The following is a 21547-nucleotide window of genomic DNA, read 5'->3' on the forward strand; positions in this document are numbered from 1 at the left end:
ATACATATAGCTGATTCACTTTGTTGTACAGCAGAAACCAACACAATTTTCTAAAGCAATTATCCTCCAATTAAAAAAAATAAATACATAATAACTTAAAAAAAAAGTTGAGTGCTTAGGCTTTCTGCTTGACTCATATGCTTGACTCATATATGCTTGACTCATATAGTATCACTGAATTCTCTCTGCAGGTCTGGGGATTAGCCTTGAGCATTAGCTCCATTTGATTAGGGAGGAAACAGAGTCTATTGCCTAAAATGACAGAGGGCCAGGAGCTGAATCCAGGTATTTTTCATTCCGAGGTTGCATCCATCCTCGGCTACACTACACCAGTGCATCTCAAACTTTAGTGTGCATCAGGATGACCTGGAGGTGGGCTTCCTAAAATAGAGTGTGGGACCCAACACTAGAGTCTCCAGTTATTACACATTCCCAGCTGATGTTGCAGATCTTAGAACCACATTTGAGAACCACTGAACTGTGCTCTCAAGGGCTACAGATGCAAGACCAAGACATAGAGACTGTGAAAAGCAGGTCTCCAGCCAAGACAAGAAAGACTTCTACATTTAGAGCCATTCAATAGCTGTCTAGTCAAGGCTATGGTTTTTCCAGTGGTCATGTATGGATGTGAGAGTTGGACTGTGAAGAAGACTGAGCACCGAAAAATTGATGCTTTTGAACTGTGGTGTTGGAGAAGACTCTTGAGAGTCCCTTGGACTGCAAGGAGATCAAACCAGTCCATTCTGAAGGAGATCAGCCCTGGGATTTCTTTGGAAGGATTGATGCTAAAGCTGAAACTCCAGTATTTGGCCACCTCATGCAAAAAGTTGACTCATTGGAAAAGACTCTGATGCTGGGAGGGATTGGGGGCAGGAGGAGAAGGGGACGACAGAGGATGAGATGGCTGGATGGCATCACTGACTCGATGGACGTGAGTCTGAGTGAACTCGGAAAGTTGGTGATGGACAGGGAGGCCTGGCATGCTGCAATTCATGGGGTCGCAAAGAGTCGGACACGACTGGGTGACTGAACTGAACTGAACTGAATAGCTGATGGAGGATGCCTTTTGGAAATGGCTGAGCTGTCAGGAGCATATGGATCTTGGATAGTTGATGAAAATTTGGTCTAAAGTCCTCTACCAAAGTGTTAGTTGCTAAGTCGTTTCCAACTCTTTGTGACCCCATAGACCGAAGAGCCTGGTAGCCTGCAGTCCATGGGGTCTCGAAGAGTTGGACACTACTGAGCGACTTCACTTTCACTTTTCACTTTCATGCATTGGAGAAGGAAACGGCAATCCACTCCAGTATTCTTGCCTGGAGAATCCCAGGGACGGAGAAGCCTGTTGGGCTGCCATCTATGGGGTCGCACAGAGTCAGACACAACTGCCGTGACTTAGCAGCAGCAGCAGCAGACTGTAGCCCATCAGGCTCTTCTGTCCATAGAATTCTCCAGCCAAGAATAGTGGAGTGAGTAGTCATTCCCTTCTCCAAGAAATCTTCCTGACCCAGCGATCAAACCCTGGTCTCCCATATTACAGGCAGATTCTTTACTGTCTGAGCCACCAGGGAAGCCCAACTAAAGTCCTTTCTAATTAATTAAACTGTTTGTCCTAAGTGCCAAAGACCAGCTATAGAGAGGTCAGGAGGGAGGGCCATAGGCCTCCTGCAGGAGACCTTTCTCATTATGCCCACAATTCAATTGTGCTTTGAAGATTTAGAATCACTTCCATAATGGCAATGAAGAAAGGCTGAAAAGCATTTCCTTAATTTGGATAATATGAAATTACAGTTTAACGGAACATCACACAAAGAACAAGAGGAACTTAAAACATTTATTCACTTCTATTTCTATTTCAAATTTTAAAATTCTATGACAACAATGACATAATTTCACTTTTTGTATCATAGCATATAAATCAGAAAAAGGTTAAGCATCAAAGGGCTAAAGTGTACAATTATTTCAATTTTTACTTTATAAGAACATAGAGGAAAAAAGTTTAAAGACCAAAATAATTTTAGAAATATCTCAAAATAATGGTCACAAATATGACAAATTTAAGAGGAACATTGCTTCAAATTTATTGTCCATTCTTTTGACCCTAGGAAGAAAAAAATACAATACTGTTTATTTCTACAATTTATCAAAGAAAATAGAGTGTCATTTCTGACATTTAATTTAGCCTTTTTTATGTCACAGGAACCCAGTGAAGAATGACTCAAGTAACAGCATCATGGTACCGCTTAAGGATTTAAGAGGAATCACTAGAGAGAACAAAATTGGTGATACTGGTGGAGGGGCATGGCAGAGAAATATAAAAAAAGAACTACGTGTGTCATAAAATATCTGGCATACGCATGAAACGGTCTGGAAGAACCACTACTTTTGTGGGCAGGGTTGTCTATGGAGTGGGGACTCTCTCTGTTCATTGTCTCTTTTGGTCATTTGTTGTTTATTTTGTCTGCTTTGGGTTTTTTTGATAATTACAGAAGGCTAAAGGGCACGTTCTGAAATCTTGACTGAGCCAAGAATTTAAATTTGATTAGAATCGAGGGGAAGAAAGCAAACGCGTGAGGACTTGTCAAATACTATGCTCAGTGTGAGGCTCTTAATAGTAATTATATCATTTCATTTTTCAACATGTGAGGTAGGTGTTGTCTCCATTTTACCAACAGGGAAACAGGCTCAAAGAGGTTTCAATATTGATTTGTTCAAGGCTACTCAAATAGTGGATGATAGAAGAAGCCATCACCCTTCAAGCTGTTTGACTTAAACAGTATATATCAGGTTCTTCGTGTAGCCTACTACTGAAAGCAACTCTTCAGTAAACCACCACTCCCTGGTTGTTATTGTTTTTCAGTGGCTCAGTCATGTCCGACTCTCTGTGACCCTATGGAGTGCAGCAGAGAATCCAAATCTACTTTTCTATGTATTCATTTCTGGAGATTCTACTTGGATTCCATGACCATAGTAAATTTCCCCATGACATGTAAATTGTCTTTACATTTAAAATTCTCCTGCTGTAGGTTTAAGTAAGATTTTAGCTATGGCTAGAGGAAAAGGAGTACGTCAAGGCTATATATTGTCACTCTGCTTATTTAACTCATATGCAGAGTACACCATGAGAAACGCTGGGCTGGAAGAAGCACAAGCTGGAATCAAGATTGCCAGGAGAAATATCAATAACTTCAGATATGCAGATGACACCACCCTTAGGGCAGAAAGTGAAGAGGAACTAAAAAGCCTCTTGATGAAAGTGAAAGAGGAGAGTGAAAAAGTTGGCTTAAACCTCAACATTCAGAAAACTAAGATCATGGCATCCAGTTCCATCACTTCATGGGAAATAGATGGGGAAACAGTGGAAACAGTGTCAGACTTTATTTTTCTGGGCTCCAAAATCACTACAGATGGTGACTGCAGCCATGAAATTAAAAGACGCTTACTCCTTGGAAGAAAAGTTATGACAAACCTAGATAGCATATTGAAAAGCAGAGACATTACTTTGCCAACAAAGGTGTGTCTAGTCAAGGCTATGGTTTTTCCAGTGGTCATGTATGGATGTGAGAGTTGGACTATGAAGAAAGCTGAGTGCCAAAGAATTGATGCTTTTGAACTGTGGTTTTGGAGAAGACTCTTGAGAGTCCCTTGGACTGCAAGGAGATCCAACCAGTCCATCCTAAAGGAGATCAGTCCTGGGTGTTCATTGGAAGGACTGATGCTGAGGCTGAAACTCCAATACATTGGCCTCATGCGAAAAGTTGCCTTATTGGAAAAGACTCTGATGCTGGGAGGGATTGGGGGCAGGAGGAGAAGGGGACAACAGGATTAGATGGCTGGATGGCATCACCGACTCGACGGACATGAGTCTGGGTAAACTCTGGGAGTTGGTGATGGACAGGGAGGCCTGGAGTGCTGCGATTCATGGGGTCGCAGAGAGTCGGACACGACTGAGCAATTGAACTAAACTGAACAGAGAGGATATAAAAATGACATTTAGTATTGCAACCTGCTTCTCTCTTCCTCTTTTGATTCTCACACTCCCAGTCTCACCTTTCTTGCTCACCGTAGTCCCTGAACTTGAGGAACTCACGTGCTCAGAGAGGAGCTTGAGTACACATGATGTCATGTGAAGGAGTGTGAAGGGGAAAGCAGGGGAATGATACAAACAGATCTGAACTTGAGAGTTCATTCTAGTGCCTGTGTGGAGGATACTTTTTAAGAAAGAGATTGTAAGTGAAGAAGTCTGAGTGAGAGAATATGGGAGTCCAACCAGGGTCCCCACGGTTGGTATAGAGAAAAGAGGACAGAGTAGAGAAACACTTGAGAGGTACAGTTGTCAGGAGAGGAAGTGTCATAATGTCTGGACTGGTTCCTCACCTCCCAAAGCCTCCATTATGTTTCACCCTCATTACTTCCTCTCTTTCTCTCCCTTCTTTCATTTGAAGAGGGGTCTCAGGCATCCAATAATAGCTGTCAAGTATTCCCTTCAATTAATAAAATTTAAAGTGTCCAGCCAACAATGTTGCAATCCTAAATGGCTTTGTATTCATAGATTAGCACCGTTACAGTCATTCTGAAATATTCACTAGCAGAAATTGAGTTTTCTTTGTTGAAAACTGAATTTACATGATTATAGGGAATGGAGGCTTCTGATTTCTACTTAAGTTTCTGCTCTGTTATGAAATAAAAATTTCTTCTTTCTTTTAAATCTATTTCTAATTTTTAAAACTATGACATTTAAAATTTGTTAAAAATATATTCACAATAATATTTTACATTGAAAGTGAGGAACAAGGGGGAAAGCCTATTAGGATATTTTTTATTAAATGTTTCAATTGAGTGCATGTTAAAAGGAAAATATGTTGAACTCAAAACAATATATAAAGTAAAATTCAACAGAAAGCAGTTCTCTGGTTGCTAACCCCTCCCCACCTATTGCTCCCTCTTTGACAAAATATCAAGCTTATTTTAATACATTACAATGGACACTTTAGTTCATTTCCTCTCTTAGTAAGTTGCTATCACCCTTGGCATGGTCCCACTGATTAAATAGAAAGAAAATATCCTGGGGAAAATACTTCCATTTCTAAAATATGAGTTAATTTTGGTCTGTGAGTAACATAAGAAAAATTGTCCATTAAAAGCATGATTATGCCAAGTCACTTGGAGTACGTAAAACTGGAGATACACCACCTAAGAGGTGTGATCCAGTAACAAGGAACCTGGCCTCCAGGCCTGCAAGCCCTGGGAGAGAACCCTGATCTGACAAGAATACCTCGACCTCCTCTTCTGTGAAATGAGTTCAATGAGCTTTGGAGTGTTGTGAGGAATACAGTGAGCAAAGCATCTGATGAACAGCAACTGCCCAATAAATAGCACCTATAGTTATTCTTCTATTCCCCAGTTTTATGTAACTACTATTATTATTCCAAACAAACTTATGAGGTAAACGGAATAGTGATACCCCGCATTGTGATTCTTTTCCTAGATTCTGATTTTTCTACTGACCAATTTGAGAAGACCACACTATAGAATTTATGAGGAAGAAACACAGTGCATTCTTACAGTTGCATGATCCTGCTTGAGTTTTACTGGATCTACCCAAAGGGATTCGTTCTCAGAGGCACCAGAAAGACCTTGCTATATAGCCCACATGGAACCTCAGACCTTTAGAAGAAGAGTTATAGATGAACTTGTTTCAAAACACTTTTCTATTGCTAATGATGCAGAGTAGGTTTTCTGGAAGATTAGGAACCAGTATATTGCTGCTAATCTGCCTTTAGTTTGAAGAAACGGAAGCCGTCCACTTATAATCTGTCCCCATGTTTTAAATTGCATTTAAAGGGTTTACCTACACCTTTTATGGCAAATATTTCTCAATTCATTTAAAAAAAAATAAAACCATCGTATCACATGATAAGGGGAAAATATTTTCTTTCCCCCTTTCATTAAAAAAAAAAAACAAACCCAAACATAACCATGAATAATGAAAGGAAAACAAATGAAGCCATTCCATTCCATGGAGGAGGGGCAGAGTAGCTGCAGGGGACAGCTGCAGTCTTTCTGGCATCCCAATTCTTTCCTTTCTCATCACTTTATTACTTACCGAACCAAGAATGTAGACAATTTCAGCTATGGTTGTTTTGCATTTTAATTTTTCAACTTAAATTTTATGTGGTGCTCATTTGCCCCATGCACTGAGTGCTAAGCCCACAAGATCACTTCAGTGTGTTGTTGTATGGAGCCACACAAGCAGGGGACTCTCAGTCCTTTCCCAGCTCCACCCCTTCCCATGAGGCCCTACAAATTTGGAAGGACTCACTGTCTTGGTCAGCCTGGACTGCTATAACATACAACCAGGGAATGGATGGCTTAAGCCTCAGATATTTGTTACAGTTCTGGCGGCTGGACTTCCAAGATCAAGGTGTCAACAGATTCAGTGTCTGGTAGGAGCCCACTTCCTAGTTTGTAGATGGTCCCCTTCTTGCTGTATACTGTTTTGGGGAAGAGAGAAAAAGCACTGGTCTTTTCATTTTCTTATAAGGGCACTAACCCCATCTCTGGTCCCATCACTTCATGGGAAATAGATGGGGAAACAGTGGAAACAGTGTCAGACTTTATTTTTCTGGGCTCCAAAATCACCGCAGATGGTGACTGCAGCCATGAAATTAAAAGACGCTTACTCCTTGGAAGAAAAGTTATGACCAACCTAGATAGCATATTCAAAACCAGAGACATTACTTTGCCAACAAAGGTCCGTCTAGTCAAGGCTATGGTTTTTCCAGTGGTCATGTATGGATGTGAGAGTTGGACTGTGAAGAAAGCTGAGCACCGAAGAATTGATGCTTTTGACCTGTGGTGTTGGAGAAGACTGTTGAGAGTCCCTTGGACTGCAAGGAGATCAAACCAGTCCATCCTAAAGGGGATCAGTCCTGGGATTTCTTTGATAGGAATGATGCTAAAGCTGAAACTCCAGTACTTTGGCCACCTCATGCGAAGAGTTGACTCATTGGAAAAGACTCTGATGCTGGGAGTGACTGGGGGCAGGAGGAGAAGGGGATGACAGAGGATGAGATGGCTGGATGGCATCACTGACTCGATGGACCTGAGTCTGAGTGAACTCCGGGAGTTGGTGATGGACAGGGAAGCCTGGCGTGCTGCAATTCATGGGGTCGCAAAGAGTTGGACACAACTGAGCGACTGAACTGAACTGAACTGAACCCCATCACAGAGTTTCTGATGACTGTCATGACCTCATCCAAATCTAATTACTGCCCAAAGACCTACATCTCTTAATACCATCACAGTAGGGGTTAGGGCTTAGAATTTGGGGGGTGATAACATTGGAGAAGGAAATGGCAGCCTACTCCAGTATTCTTGCCTGGAGAAGTCCTTGGACAGAGGAGCTTGGCAGGCTACAGTCACAGTCACAAAGAGTCAGACATGACTGAAGCAACTTAGCATGCATGCACATGCACGAATATTTAGTCTGTAGCACTCACACCATGCTTTCGTGTTTGTCAAAATCATCACACCCTTCACACCTCTTTCAAACACTTCTTCTTCCTATTTTAGTTGGGTACCAATTGACTGCATGCTCATACACCAGCGCTGTGTGACCTTCAGTAAGATGTTATCAACTATTTGTGTCTCTCCCCTCCCCAATCCATATGTTGAAACCCTAATCCCCACACTGTGATGGTATTTTGCAGTAAGTCATTTGGGAGAAGTTTACATGAGGTCATGCATGTGGAGCTCCTGTGAGATTAATGTCTGTAAGAAATAGGAGACAATAAGATTGCTCTTCTCTACAACTGGGCCCTGGAAAGGCTATGTGCTCACTCAGTGAGAAGGCAGTCATCCACACCCAGGAAGAAGGCCTCACCAAAACCAACCATGCTAGCACTTTGATCTTGACTTCCAGTCTCTGGAACTGTGAGAAATAAATATATGTTGGTTAAGCCACCCAGTCTATGGCATTTTTTAACAGCAGCTGAGCTGACTGGGACATGAAATGACTTCAATTCTACTGAACTGAAAAGGCACAGGAAGGAAGAAATAAAGAATGTGGTGATTCCTAAGGGGGTACTTGATTCATTTTTGAAAACATGTTTTTGAACTTACAGAAACAAATCCTTAGGAGGGAATATTTTTCCACATAATATTGACTGTTACATATGGATCTGAAAAAAAATTGATTTTGTTCTACAGTACAACCATAATTTCCCCCAAATCCTCCTTCAAACCACCACTTTCTTCTTTTTATTTTTTATGATTTTTCATAGCTTTTGAGTTTTCTGCTGCTGCTGCTACTGCTGCTAAGTCACTTCAGTTGTGTCCAACTCTGTGCGACCCCATAGACGGCAGTCTACCAGGCTTCTCCGTCCCTGGGATTCTCCAGGTAAGAACGCTGGAGTGGGTTGCCATTTCCTTCTCCAGTGCGTGAAAGCGAAAAGTGAAAGTGAAGTCGCTCAGTCGTGTCCGACCCTCAGTGATCCCATGGACTGCAGCCCACCAGGCTCCTCTGTTTATGGGACTTTCCAAGCAAGAGTACCGGAGTGGGGTGCCATTGCCTTCTCCAGAGTTTCCTGCTATGTAGTATATTTACACAAGAGAATTTTAATTTTCAGGCAGACACTTGAAAGTGAAGCTTTTAAAAGCATTTTCACTGTTTTGTTTATATGAAAAAGTGTGAATCAGCAGCATATTTTGCAATGTTTATTAGTTTTAAATAAAAATTTTTAAATATTACTTATCCAGTTCAGCATGTAGGGAATCTAACAACACAACTACATGAAGGTTCATTAAAAGTAGAGTCACTATGTAGAATTCTGTATCCCAACAAATGATCCACCTTTCCTTCTAAAAAAGTTGTCTGTTTTCTAGAGTTTTGATAAACGATCCATTTATTCTACTGCTGAAAACTGTACCTAATGTAGCTGAGATTTCTTCATGATAACAAAGGTTTGTTCAGGCTACACATATTTCTTTTGGGCTCGGGGCAACAGTGGTCTATTTATTAATATAGGACATCATATCCCATTATGTCAGCCACTCATCCTTGCTAATGAAATGTGATTTTCCACCCCTACAGATTAAATAGCATCAAGTCATCTAAGAACATTCATCAAAGACATGCTTATTAAATTTATCTAGAACCCTCAACCACACTAGTACTCCATTTTATGTAAGTTGTATAACTGAAATTCTGTTCAGTAGTGATATTAAGTAAAGCTTGTGCTAGGAAGAGAATTTTCATCAGAATCTCTTGGGACGTGTGTTAAAAATGCACATTCCCTGCCTCCAACCCCAGAATTTCTGATGTAGTGTGAAAGAACCTGGAAAGGATTCTGAAACCTAGTTTCACAAGAACACTGGGTGTTTCTGATGTCATTGAACCCCTTTGAGTAGCATGTTGCAGTTCTACCGGGTCCTGAACTCAGCACAGAAACCACACACCTGGAAACTGTTCTGAGCAAGATGGACAAAGGCAAAAATCTGTGAAGTCACAGAATCTTTCTCTGCTTTCAATTAATTTTCTCTCTCTCCAGGCACTTTAGGTGGTCTCACTGTTGGGTTTCCATGGGGCTGTCTTACCATGCTCTGCATATATTTTTTTCATTCTTTTTTCCCTATCCTCCACCCAAGGTTAAACCTCAATGTTGTGGGGGTTCTGCCTAAAATGATAGCCAGATGTCTGATTAGCCACCCATGTGAAGGGGTTATGACTGTCAACTCTTTAATGGGTGGTTCTCCTAGGCATATGTTCCTTTTAACAAATGACTCTAGAAAGTTAGGTCATTCGCCACAAGGGAGGGATCTCAAATACTAAACTGCTCTGGCAGTACAGTGGGGGTGGTGATTTTGGTATGCTTGCCTTATTTCTCAGAGAGTTGCTTGTAAAATCAACTCTGTTCCTAAGAATGTACAGGATTTCCTTTGCAGATTTATGAAGACATTGAAGAGGACAAGACTGACCACAAAAGGCATCGAGAGTGCCAAATTCTTGTCTTCCAGCTTTACTGGTCGGTGTTGATAGGATAAAACTAGAAAAAAATTGGCTAACATAACCCAAATTTACTTGACCCTGATATAATCCTAACTTGAACCATAAGGCCAGTATAAGAGTCTGTAGTGGGAAATATCTCTTTTTAGGGATAGGCTGTTCAACCCACAAAAGAGGGACCCAGTATCAACCATAGGAATTTTGAACCAGAAGTCACTTATGCTATTCTTCCAATAAACCCACTCTAACCCTCAAGGAAGCCAAAGCCTTACATCTTAATGGTCTGGCAGAGGAGCAGAGGATGCAAGGCGGGTGATGAGGGAGCCCAGGGTAAATCTGGCCTAATGAAGAGAAATAGCTCTGAAGTCTGAATCTGGTCTTACTATCCACTAAGCTGTGTGATAAGCTGGGCAAGTCGTGTGAACTCTTTAGCCTCCATTTACTATCTGTGAAATGGACACATACTAAATATTCAGTTTATATTTCTATTATCATATCATTAATATTATTATCAGCCCTTTTGGAAAAAGAAAGCTGAATCTGATGTTGATGTAAATCAGTCTCTTGGCTGGGGTAGAAGTAGAAAGAGGGGGAAAATTTTGGTTATACAAGATACACAGGTAAATAAGAGAGACAGATCAAGTATTAATATACCAAACTTTCCATGTTAGCATTTAAAATGGAACAAGAAGTGTCTGCCCTGTTCTGGAAACTTACATTGACATGTCCATTCTGGATAAGTCTTGCAGAAAGTGTGATGAACGCTGTCAGGGAGACACAGAGCATGGCAGAGCTCAGGCACAGGTCGAAGGCTTGCAGTGTCAGGTGGTACTCTTCATAGTGCGGTGGGTCCACACAGACTGATGGGAATTTTGCATACGGAAAAGGAAAAGCAACTGCATAACCGAGGTAATTGATCCCTGCAATCCCTGAGAGTGAGTAGAAGCAATACGGGCCAAGGAGAGCAGAAACCAAGGCTACTGTAAAATGAAGTGGGCATCCCATCATGCTCAGAATCACAAAGGTGAAACTAGCTTCCCACTGAAAATAAAACATAAACAGATGATTACTTTGGGAGCTCGATGTTTTAGAAGCTTCTTAGCAACACGAGGGAAAAAGAGAGGCTGCCTATTAATCTTTCCTACTGGGAAATGAAGAAGAAATGGTTTACAGCTACTTCTTTAGGTCCTTTTGTTTTCCTCTTGACCCTTCAATATGAGAGAATAACATATCAACCCACTGGGGCAGAAATGAAATCAACTCCATTCAAGAAACATTTATTTATCTCCTATCCCATGTTGAGAACCAGTCTAGGGTGGGAAAAACAGAAATGAGTGAACAGAATCCCTGCCTTACTCTAGGACTTGGTTATTCAGGGTGTGGTCCATGGTCCTGGAGAACTGACACCCTCTGGGAGCTTATTAGAAATGGAGAATCTCAGTCTCTTGCAGATCTTCTGAGTCAGAATCTGCATTTTAACCAGAACCCCAGGTAACTCACACATAAAGTTTCAGAAGTTCTGCTGTGGCCATGGGAAGAGGAGCTATAATCTGCTCAAGGTAGTCTTTCTGTACTTGACTCTATGCTGTTGAAATGCAAGACACAGACTTTTCATCCTTTTTATGGGAGAAGCAGTAGAGAGATTAGAAAGAGATCCCAAACAGCAATTGAGAACTTGAAAATGAATCATTAAAACAGACAAGACTACAGATCCATTTTTGCAAAATGTAATTCAGGAAGACTAACACTGGTTCTGTTCTTCCCAAACTGTTAATCAAATACTTAAATACCATAATCAGTAACTTGTAGAAAATGCTTAGAGCAGGTATCAGATAAAAATTAGTCATTTAAAACAGTGTTTTATTGAAATGCATTATAATAAGGCATAAATTAGACAAAAGTCAGTTTTAATCAGAAATCACATTCTTTGTGTTCTATCCTGAACTAGTAGAGATTTGACCTTCAAACTTACTCTACCACTTTACTTGACATCTATGTATTTACCAGGTATCTCTGTGTCCACTCTTTGTGAGCCAACAGTAGGAGGATACCAGTTGTGACGGCCTGTAAAAGGAACATGGTGAAACAACATCCATGAGAGAAGGTGCCTCTGGAAAGAGTTCAATCTGCTTCACAGTTTGACAACTTTATCACGAACTGGAAGGAATTGCAGATAGCTAAGTGGGTTTATGGCTTTGTTCACCTCCTCATCAGTGATGCCAATGAGGAAAAGAAGCCGTCAGTGTCACAAAGACACGATTCACACAGGCTCATTTTTTAAATTTTCCATCTTGCCATTGCCATCACAGTTATAACCTTTACTACTGTAAGATGTCACTGCAATAAAAGCTTGGCTTTATAACCCTTGCCATATGTTTTATTTTGATTAATAGTCTATTGTTCTTTTTTCTCACAAATTGCTAAAATTACAAACAGAAGGAACTGGAATGGAAATGTGTCACAAAACTTCCTCCCCACCCCACCCCTTGACCCCCGACAAACCCTCCCAGTAGCATATCTTCTACTGTTTGCTTTCTTCAGAGATTTTGCAGGCTTGCCCTGCTGGTGGGATACAAATCCATGATCTCTATTTTTCAAGTAATAAAAATTATCATTAGAATAAATGCATGACGGGGCATTTATGGTTCTAGGGGCAGTGGTGTCCAACTTTCCAAAAGAGATTTTTTTAACAGTCTCCGTTGAAGAAAAAGGTCCCAAATGCAGAATGAAAATAGTTCGACAAAGGAGGGAATGGTGTCATCAGAATTGAGTAACAGACAGTGGGGAAAAATTCTGGACTCATCTTCGATTTGGCACTGGGTCTGATGGAGACCTTTGTGGCCACTGAATCCAGAAATTGCTTATTCCCAACCCATAAATAATTTGTCCCTGTGCAAGGAATGTTTTGAGGTTGAGAGAGAAAACCAGGAAGAGATGTGCCTAAAATAAGATATAGAATGAGGACAGGACTAAAAATAGTTATAATTTAGGATTTTAAAATTTTACAGTTTAAGACAGAGAAATAAACTTCACTGTATGGTATCAACAAATTTAAGGAGAAAAAAAATCAGAGTTCTTACCAAAATGGTTTTGTGGGATGTGACTTTTTGTAGCTCCAGGTCTAGTATATTTATTGTTTTGAGAAACAGATTTTCATCTTCCTGGCATATTCTATTTTGAATATTGGATTTAGAGAATTTGAGAGTGAGGGGGAAAAGCACACACACATACACTCACACAACACTTCTCATGCAGCTAAGCCTGAAATTCCAGATTTGGCATCACCATCCCATTAAACTCCCATGGATAAAAACAGAACCATCTGTAGTCAAACGAGGTTGGGCTTGATTCTGCAAGAGGAAAGTTTCCAAGCGACCCTATGGAGGTTGAGCCAGCATAAATAGTACAACAAAACAAGAGAATTATTAAGAGCAACTGTAGCACTGATGCTAAGCCTGGGGCCAATCTCTGCGTTCAGAGGCAAAGCGCTCAACTGACACGTCACTCCTCCACGCATGAGAAACTCTAAAGCAAACGAAATAAAAAGCAAAGGAGACACCTCTCCTGATTGAAGTCCAAGTAGATAACTGACATTATCAGATGCTTACATTCTAGATTGCCTTAACTACATTGGCACAAACCATTTCTTTCCTTTTAAAAGTTGAAAAATCCTGCAGAATTGCAGCTGCCTGTTATTTCTGTTGTAGCTGCCAGCTTGAATTTTGCTTTGTTTACACAAAACTTTGAAAAAGATCTTTCATGGGGGAGGTTGGCGTATGAATGCCATTCAGTAACTTGTTCAATCCACCCTGAAGATGGTGACTCAGGACCCAAGCACACCCATCTCTTTTGGTGCCTGGCTGTGGGTGGGACATGGAGTGAGGGTGTTCCCCCAAGAGTCACAGGCTTTCCCCTTGCCTCCTTTCATTACAAAAATATATATATTTTTAGATAGGGAAAAGGAAAAGAATTTTAAAAAGAGAGATTTGAGAATAGGGAAGAGAAGTCAATTGGGAAAAGGAAATGATGACATTTTGAGAGGTGAAGAGTTGGGCAGAGAGGGGCGGTCCGGTTGTGAGGAAAGGCAGAGGGGAGGCTGTGGTTGGGGAGGGTGTGAGTGCAGAGGGTGACCCAGCCCTGCAGCCTCTGCCTTCTCGTCTGGCTGTGGACCTGTTCTCTGGGAGCAGCTTGAGGGACATTACTTGGGTCTGGCAAAAGTTGCTGCTCATATTCTGCATGCTAATTGTGAACCCTCCCACTAAATCTTTAAATGGCTCCAGTAAGGATGCAGTTCCCAGAAGCAGATGAATTGAAGGAAGCAGAGAGCTTCACAGCAGAAATAGAAACTTTTAGAGGAATCCTAATAATATGGATTAATTTACGCACTTACAGACATCTATTTGGGGGTACTGGTTCATGATAGGCACTATGCCAATGGAATAACAATAATAACATTGAGAGTTTATTGTGCACTAACTGGATACCAGGCGTTCTACCAAACACTTTACGAGTGTTAATTCATTTAATCCTCACAATGAATGACCCTAGGAGGAAATCATTTTCTAGTTTTTAACTGAGGCACAGAGAAGCTAAATAAGAAAGGCAAGCTCACCAAGCAATAATTATACAAACCATGGCTCCAACTCTAAACGGAATTTACAGTCCAGATGTGAAAGGAAGGACATAAGAATGTCCACAAAATTAGGCAGGAAGAGTGAGTACTTTCTGTGTGGGAAGAGGTTGGTGACAAGATACCACTTCCGGGGGACAATCGCTGATGGAGGCGATTGCTTGAAGGATGGTTGTGATTTCAGTGGGAGAGACAGAGGAAAGGGCAGTGCAGGCAGCTGGGACCTCATATACACAGGGGGGAACATGGCAGGCGTGCTTGGGGAATGAAAGGTGAGAGAGGAGCCAGGACCATCAGAGGGTCAGTCCCTGGCAGAGAGGAGTAGGAAACCAGGCTTGAAAGCCACAAGAGGCCAAGTGGAGGAGGGCCTCAAAATCCAGGCTAATAAACCTGAACTTTGGATGATGAAGCGACACTGAAGATTTTCAAAGACAGGACTAGATGGACACAGCAGAGGTTTAGAAAGATAAGCCATTTGTTGCATGCTGGATAGGTATGGAGTAAGACCTAGAGATCTCTGTAAGACCCTGCTCTTCAAGCTTTTTCTTTAAACCTCTACCCATAGTAAGATACATATTTTGCATCATGGCCAAGTTATAAATATTTTTACATGATAACACATAACTTTATTATGTGATATAACTCTTTTCTGTTTGATTCTATTCTATATGTTTAAATACTCACTACCCCACAGCTTGATTTTATAATCCACTAACACACAGATTCTCAGTTTAGCTATCAAAGTTTCAAGGCGTAAAACCTGAGTGGGGTGGGAAGTGGTAAGGAGGTTGGCGGGGTTGCGCAGTGAGAACAAAAAAGGAAAAGAACACAGCGATTTTGCCTCGTGGGAAAAATACCAGTTACTTGGCAGTGGATTGGACATGGTGGGGTGGAAGTGGGGCTGAAATGGGCTGGATTAGTGTGTTGCTGCCCTGAGTACAGTCTTAAGGACCAGTAGTATCTCATCTCTTGGGAACTTGTCAGACATGCAGAATCTCAACTGCCCTTTAGAGTCATAGAATCAGAGCTGACATTTTTAACAAAATCTTTAGTTGTATTGGTGTTTTTCTTTCTGGCTTACTTCACTCTGTATAGTAGGCTCCAGTTTCATCCACCTCATTAGAACTGATTCAAATGTATTAAATGTATTAATGGCTGAGTAATATACTCCATTGTGTATACGTGCCACAGCTTTCTTATCCATTCATCTGCTAATGGGCATCTAGGTTGCTTCCATGTCCTGGCTATTATAAACAGTGCTGTGATGAACATTGGGGTACACGTGTCTCTTTCAATTCTGGTTTCCTTGGTGTATATGCCCAGTAGCGGGATTGCTGGGTCATAAGGCAGTTCTATTTCCAGTTTTTTAAGGAATCTCCACACATATATATGAAATTTAGAAAGATGGTAATGATAACCCTGTATGCGAGACAGCAAAAGAGACACAGATGTATAGAGCAGTCTTTTGGACTCTGTGGGAGAGGGAGAGGGTGGGATGATTTGGGAGAATGGCATTGAAACCTGTATAATATCATATATGAAATGAATCACCAGTCCAGGTTCAATGCATGATACTGGATGCTTGGGGCTGGTGCACTGGAATGACCCAGAGGGATGATGGTATGGGGAGGGAGGAGGAAGGGGGGTTCAGGATGGGGAACATGTGTACACCTGTGGCGGATTCATGTTGATGTATGGCAAAACCAATACAATATTGTAAAGTAATTAACCTCCAATTAAAATAAATGAATTTATATTTAAAAATAAATAATTTTTTTAAAAAGAAAGAAAAAAAAAATCTCTAGTTGATTTGGCTTCCCAGGTGGCTCAGTGGTAAAGAAATTGCCCACCAATGCAGGAGACACAGGAGACACAAGTTCAATCCCTGGCTCAGGAAGATCCCCTGGAGAAGCGAATGGCAACCCATTCCAGTATTCTTGCATTGAGAATCCCATGGATGCAGGAGCCTGGCATTGCTCTGTCCATGGAGTTGTAGAGAGGTGGACCCAACTGAGCACGCATGTGCACACTGGCCACAAGTGTGCTAGTTGGTTCATATGCACGTTTCAGTTTGCGAAACACTAGAGGAAAGTGAAGGAAAATGAAAGTGAAGTCGCTCAGTCATGTCCAACTCTTTGCGACCCCATGGTCACAAAGACTTACACCAGGCTCCTCCATCTATGGGATTCTCCAGGCAAGAATACTGGAGTGGGATGCCATTTCCTTCTCCAGATCTTCCCAACCCAGGGATCGAACTCAGGTCTCCCACATCGCAGGCAGATGCTTTACCATCTGAGCCACCAGGAAAGCTAGAGGAAAGGATTAAGTCAAAATTCACTTGAGAGTTTGAAATTGAGTTCAAAGACTATCAAGTCAGAAGAAGAAATAAGTACTTTTGGCGGTAATATGATTACATTTTTGGACAAATTAAGCTTCAAAAAGCTTAGGTGATCTAAGTGGAAAACAGACCATTGGCTGGTTGGAAATCACAGGACTGCTGACGCTATAAGAGTCTTAAGCATTTGGTGCCATCAAGCCCCTTCTCTAATGGTTGATGAAACTGGAGATTGCATGAATGAGTCTAGCCGGCTTTTCTCCAAAGTTCCTATCTCCAAGCAGGACTGTGGGTGCAGCACCGCTGCTCACTGCTGGCCAAGCCACTGGACCCTGCAGGCTTTAGGTCTTGTTTTTAAATTCACTCCACTTCAGTCTCTTCATCAGAATTTGATCTACAGGCCAGGTTTTCCAGGATTAAAGTGGAGCTCAGTCCTTAAAGCACTATGATCTCCTTGCTGCGCACTTTCTAGCAGCTGATACCTTTAAATAACCTACATCAGAAATCCAAGGAAAACTGCCTATCACGTTGCTGTCCAAATTGAGGTGAGAGTCTGAAAATGAATATTTGTGAAGACTAGAAAGCCTTGAATGAAAGTCACCAAACAAATACAAAGTATAGACGACTTCTAAAAATGTCTCTCTTCTAATCTCAAAAGAGATATGGAGTCATTTTCAAAAGAAAATATTATTGAAGTGTAAAAATCATCTTTCCACCAAAGGAAGATACATTCCACACACAAGTTGAGAAGTGATTGGCAGAGATGGCTGTAGGATGAGTCAGAGACCTTTTGAGATTGACCCTGATCAGACAGAGCTGTGGTTTACTATGAAAACTCACTAGGAAAAAAAAAAATCAGACTGTTACAAATTTAGATATTATTGAAAGAGTGAGCTTTCTTATTGCTTTCCTTCTCATGAGGGTTTTTTTTCCTGCTTCAGTATAAATATCAGCTGGACCTTTATTCTTTGCAGTCTAATCAGAGTTCAACTGTATAAGGAGTTTTGATCTATCAAAATGGAGAGCATGTGATTCACCACTCATTTAACACTGGCAATATCAGGCAAACACTGGCAAATATCAGGCAATATTTACTGAATATCTAGCATGATATTTACTCACTCTGTTTTAAGTGTTGGACATATAGCAGTGAACAAAATAGATTAAAAAAAATCCTGCCTTTGTACCATGCACATTTGGGGGGAAGTGTGACAATAAATAAGTCAATTACATGGTATATTAGATGGTATTAAGGGCCATGGGTGAAAAATAGAACAATGTATGAGAGACTGAGAATACCAACGTGGGGGAGGTTTATAATTTTAAATACAGCAATGAGGGAGGGCATCTGTGAGAAAGCGACATTTGACCCAAGAAGTGAAGGAAGTTAGAGAATAAGCTGTGTGAGAAAAGGCTTCAGACAGAGAACTGGCAGTGCAAAGGCCCTGAGGCAGACACACCTTGGAATGTGATGGGAAAGAAATGAGCTAAAAGTAGAGTGGTAGGAGGTGAGGTCCAGGAGGTAACATGATAGGGAACTCAGCATGTCATCAGGGAACAGAATGGGAGAGTGAGGCAGGTGCAAGGGATTAGGAACAAAGGGCTTGGACAGAGTGGGGCATAAATCAAAAGCATGGTATTAACTAGCATTTGTAGGGCTTTAAAATTGGCAAAACTCTTTATTATGAAGTCTTTGTTCAAATTGTGTTCCTTCTCTCTGAGCCTCTTAGGTTAGACAGTTTCACATGGGCGCTCTACCTGTGAAAGTCCATGTTCTAAAGGTAAAGGCAATGAAGAACCAGCTGAATGAGGGCCCTGCTCTTGACTACATACCAAGAATGTCAAAGTCAGGCCTTGAACAATGCCCACCTTCTCAAATCCTAACTCTCTGACTCTACTTCCCTATGCTGTCACTCTCAAAATCAAAAAGCCACTGACTAGTTCTGTGCTACCATATCATTTCTCTGGGCCTGATTAGCTAAATGAAGCATGATTAGTGAAACAGATGTTTGGTGTAGAAAGCTTATATTCAATAATTTGTGAACTAAATCAAATAACCAATATCTGTTGACTATATTATGATAGACCCAGCAGGGATAAGCAAAGATGTATAAGAAAGGGACACAGGGTTGAACTATAAACCATGGTTTTGTTAAACTCTGGGTCAATTGTAAAGTCAGAATTTTCTTTTTAATATTGAATAGAAAATATGAGAATTTGCTTCACACAGAAACTAAAGTATTTTTTTGTGTGTGAATCTTTTGTTCTATAAATCTAGTTATATGTATGTTTCAATATCTATCTTTTTCCCTTGAAAGATTTATTTATGTACATTTCACGTCTTGATGTAAAATACTTTTCTTACTCTGGATCACCAACAAAGAAGTTGGTAGTCTTTTGTATAAGTGTAACTGTCATCTCTGCATTCTAGTAGATGTTTAATAAACATTTTCTTGAATGACTGTGTGGTTTGTGGTAGGGGTTGGGGGAAAGAGGAAAAGTTCAACACTTGGGTGGTGGTTATAAAAAAAATGTGTTAAATAAAGAAAAGAAAAATGCCATCAAGTGGTTTCCACGTTCAGTTCCTTGCTCCTCCCATCCAGTGTTCCTCCATCTGCACACCATCATTAAAGCCCCCTAGACTGTGTGCCTTTAATAGCAAGACTTTATTTTACTTTCCATGGTAACTCAAGATTGTAGTAGGCTATCAATATATATTTATTTAATAAATAAATTAAAATGATATTTCCTAGGGATTTTCTTTTAAATGATATCTCCATTAAAGTTTGATTTTTTTTTAAAAGACTTAAGGGAATTCCCTGAAGGCTTCCCCTTCCAATGCAGAGGGGTGAGGGTTCAATTCCTGGTCAGGAAACTAAGATCCCACATGCCCCACAGCCAAAAAGACAAAAACAAAAAAAAACATAAAACAGAAGGAATATTGTAACGAATTCAATAAAGACTTTTAAAACGGTCCACATGAAAAAAATCTTAGAAAAAGGACAAGATATTGCCCCTCTCAACAGTGGCTATATTGTAAGAGAAAACTCCATAAGATCAACAAGTTTCAAAATCGAATTATCTAGTTTCCAATAATGAGTATCAGGCATCCCGGGAAACAATGAGAGAAGGATTTGTTGAATGTTCAGGCCTCTGTAACTCCTCTTCCATCATGCTACCACCTACTCCAAGGCTACGTGTGTTTGTTTCTTTGACCCAGAAGCTGAGGTACCAGTATGATGGTTCATCTGTGAGACCATTTAACAGGCAGACACTGAGCAGTTACTTGGTATCCACGTGTATTTGGCACATGCAGGTTTGGCAACACATGAAGCTAGTGAAGCCCATCACCCAACTTCTTCAGTTACTTTCAGTGCAAACAGTTTTGTTCAAAGAAAAGGATGGGAGAACTAAGGTTTGGGGCTTGCAAACTTTTTGGTCACATAAACACAACCTTAGTGTTTCTAATAAAAGTATTTGCCTGAAAATCATTTTACTTTGTTCTTCATTTAAAAATTATTTTTCATGGTTTGTATTTTTTTTCTACACTCAGATTTTGAAAGATAGATTCCAATTTCTCAGAATGTCAAGGTGATAAGAGTAAAATAAAGTAACTTTTGAGAGAATAGCATTTCATTATAGTATATCTGATACATTGTGTGTGTGTGCATGCTAAGTCACTTCAGCTATGTCCGACTCTTTGCAACCGCACAGACTAAAGCCCACCAGGCTCTTGTGTCCATGGGATTCTCCAGGCAAGAATACCAGAGAGGGCTGCCATGCCCTCCTTCAGGGAATCTTCCCAACCCAGAGATTGAACCAATGTCTCTTATGTCTCCTGCATTGGCAGGCAGGTTTGCCACTAATGCCACCTGATATACTGTATACATGATTAAATGACATTAAGAAATACTTATATTTTAAAAGATAACTAATAGAAATCAATGTTCTAAGGTACAATCTGATTTTCTGTAGAATTTTTATGTCTTCATGTTGTTGAAAAACTTTAAAAGATGTATCATTCTCATCCCACTTTCCCCTCCCTTTTTCCTTTATTCTCTCAACACATGTAATAAAAACATTAATATTAAAATATTTTCCTACCAAAACTCCATTCCAAATGGGACAGGCAATCCAGACACTCCATCCCGTGAACCAAAACTTGCAGGAAAAGACTGGGAAGAAAGCAATAACTCCAGAGAATACACTGAGAGCCCCCAGAGTAATGAGAACCCAGCCAGCAGACTGGTATAAATGCTGCATTTTCCTCTGTGATTTGGGTCCTGGGTCTCAAAGACGTCCCGTTACCAAAACATGAGAGTATGTCAGGCCTTGATAAACAGAAGTTTCTAAGAGACAGTAGCCATGACACATGTGGACTGTTGATCCACTTGGAAACAAGATTATATTTGTTTTTAGTGAAATAATAACAAAATGGAGTGAAATAATCCTCGACATAAATTTGACACAATAAATTCTAATACTTCAGACAGAGACAGAGAGATCATTCCTTGTTTTGGGCCACCGCCTTCATTCCCTTCATTCTGCCCTGTCGTGGGGAGTGACCACTTCCTGGCTT

At 40.7% G+C, this 21547-nt stretch overlaps 1 protein-coding gene across 2 annotated transcripts; it reads right to left on the minus strand.

Moving 5' to 3' along the window:
- Positions 1 to 1823: 1823 nt before the first annotated feature.
- Positions 1824 to 21287, minus strand: TMEM212 (transmembrane protein 212). Of its 2 annotated transcripts, none has more exons than XM_027541074.1 (4): positions 21073 to 21287; positions 12008 to 12067; positions 10721 to 11044; positions 1824 to 2098 (listed from the first exon to the last, which is right to left on the minus strand). In XM_027541074.1, the coding sequence occupies exons 1-4, from the start codon at positions 21229 to 21231 to the stop codon at positions 2078 to 2080; spliced, it is 564 nt and encodes a 187-aa protein (XP_027396875.1). In that variant the 5' UTR covers positions 21232 to 21287; the 3' UTR covers positions 1824 to 2077. The 2 variants fall into 2 exon arrangements, with proteins under 2 accessions (XP_027396875.1, XP_027396866.1); XM_027541065.1 differs by lacking the exon at positions 1824 to 2098 and adding an exon at positions 3954 to 6491.
- Between the last annotated feature and the right edge of the window lie 260 nt (positions 21288 to 21547).

The sequence above is a fragment of the Bos indicus x Bos taurus genome, chromosome 1 (assembly GCF_003369695.1).
Source record: "Bos indicus x Bos taurus breed Angus x Brahman F1 hybrid chromosome 1, Bos_hybrid_MaternalHap_v2.0, whole genome shotgun sequence".
Classification (NCBI taxonomy): domain Eukaryota; kingdom Metazoa; phylum Chordata; class Mammalia; order Artiodactyla; family Bovidae; genus Bos; species Bos indicus x Bos taurus.

Excerpts from the sequence above, each read along its gene's own strand:
- TMEM212 (XM_027541065.1), bottom strand. The coding sequence starts at position 21,231 with ATGCAGCATTTATACCAGTCTGCTGGCTGGGTTCTCATTACTCTGGGG. Across the intron at positions 12,068-21,072 it reads CCATTTGGAATGGAGTTTTG|GCCGTCACAACTGGTATCCT; the intron begins GTAGGAAAATAT and ends TTCCTTTTACAG. Across the intron at positions 11,045-12,007 it reads AGTGGACACAGAGATACCTG|TGGGAAGCTAGTTTCACCTT; the intron begins GTAAATACATAG and ends TTTTATTTTCAG.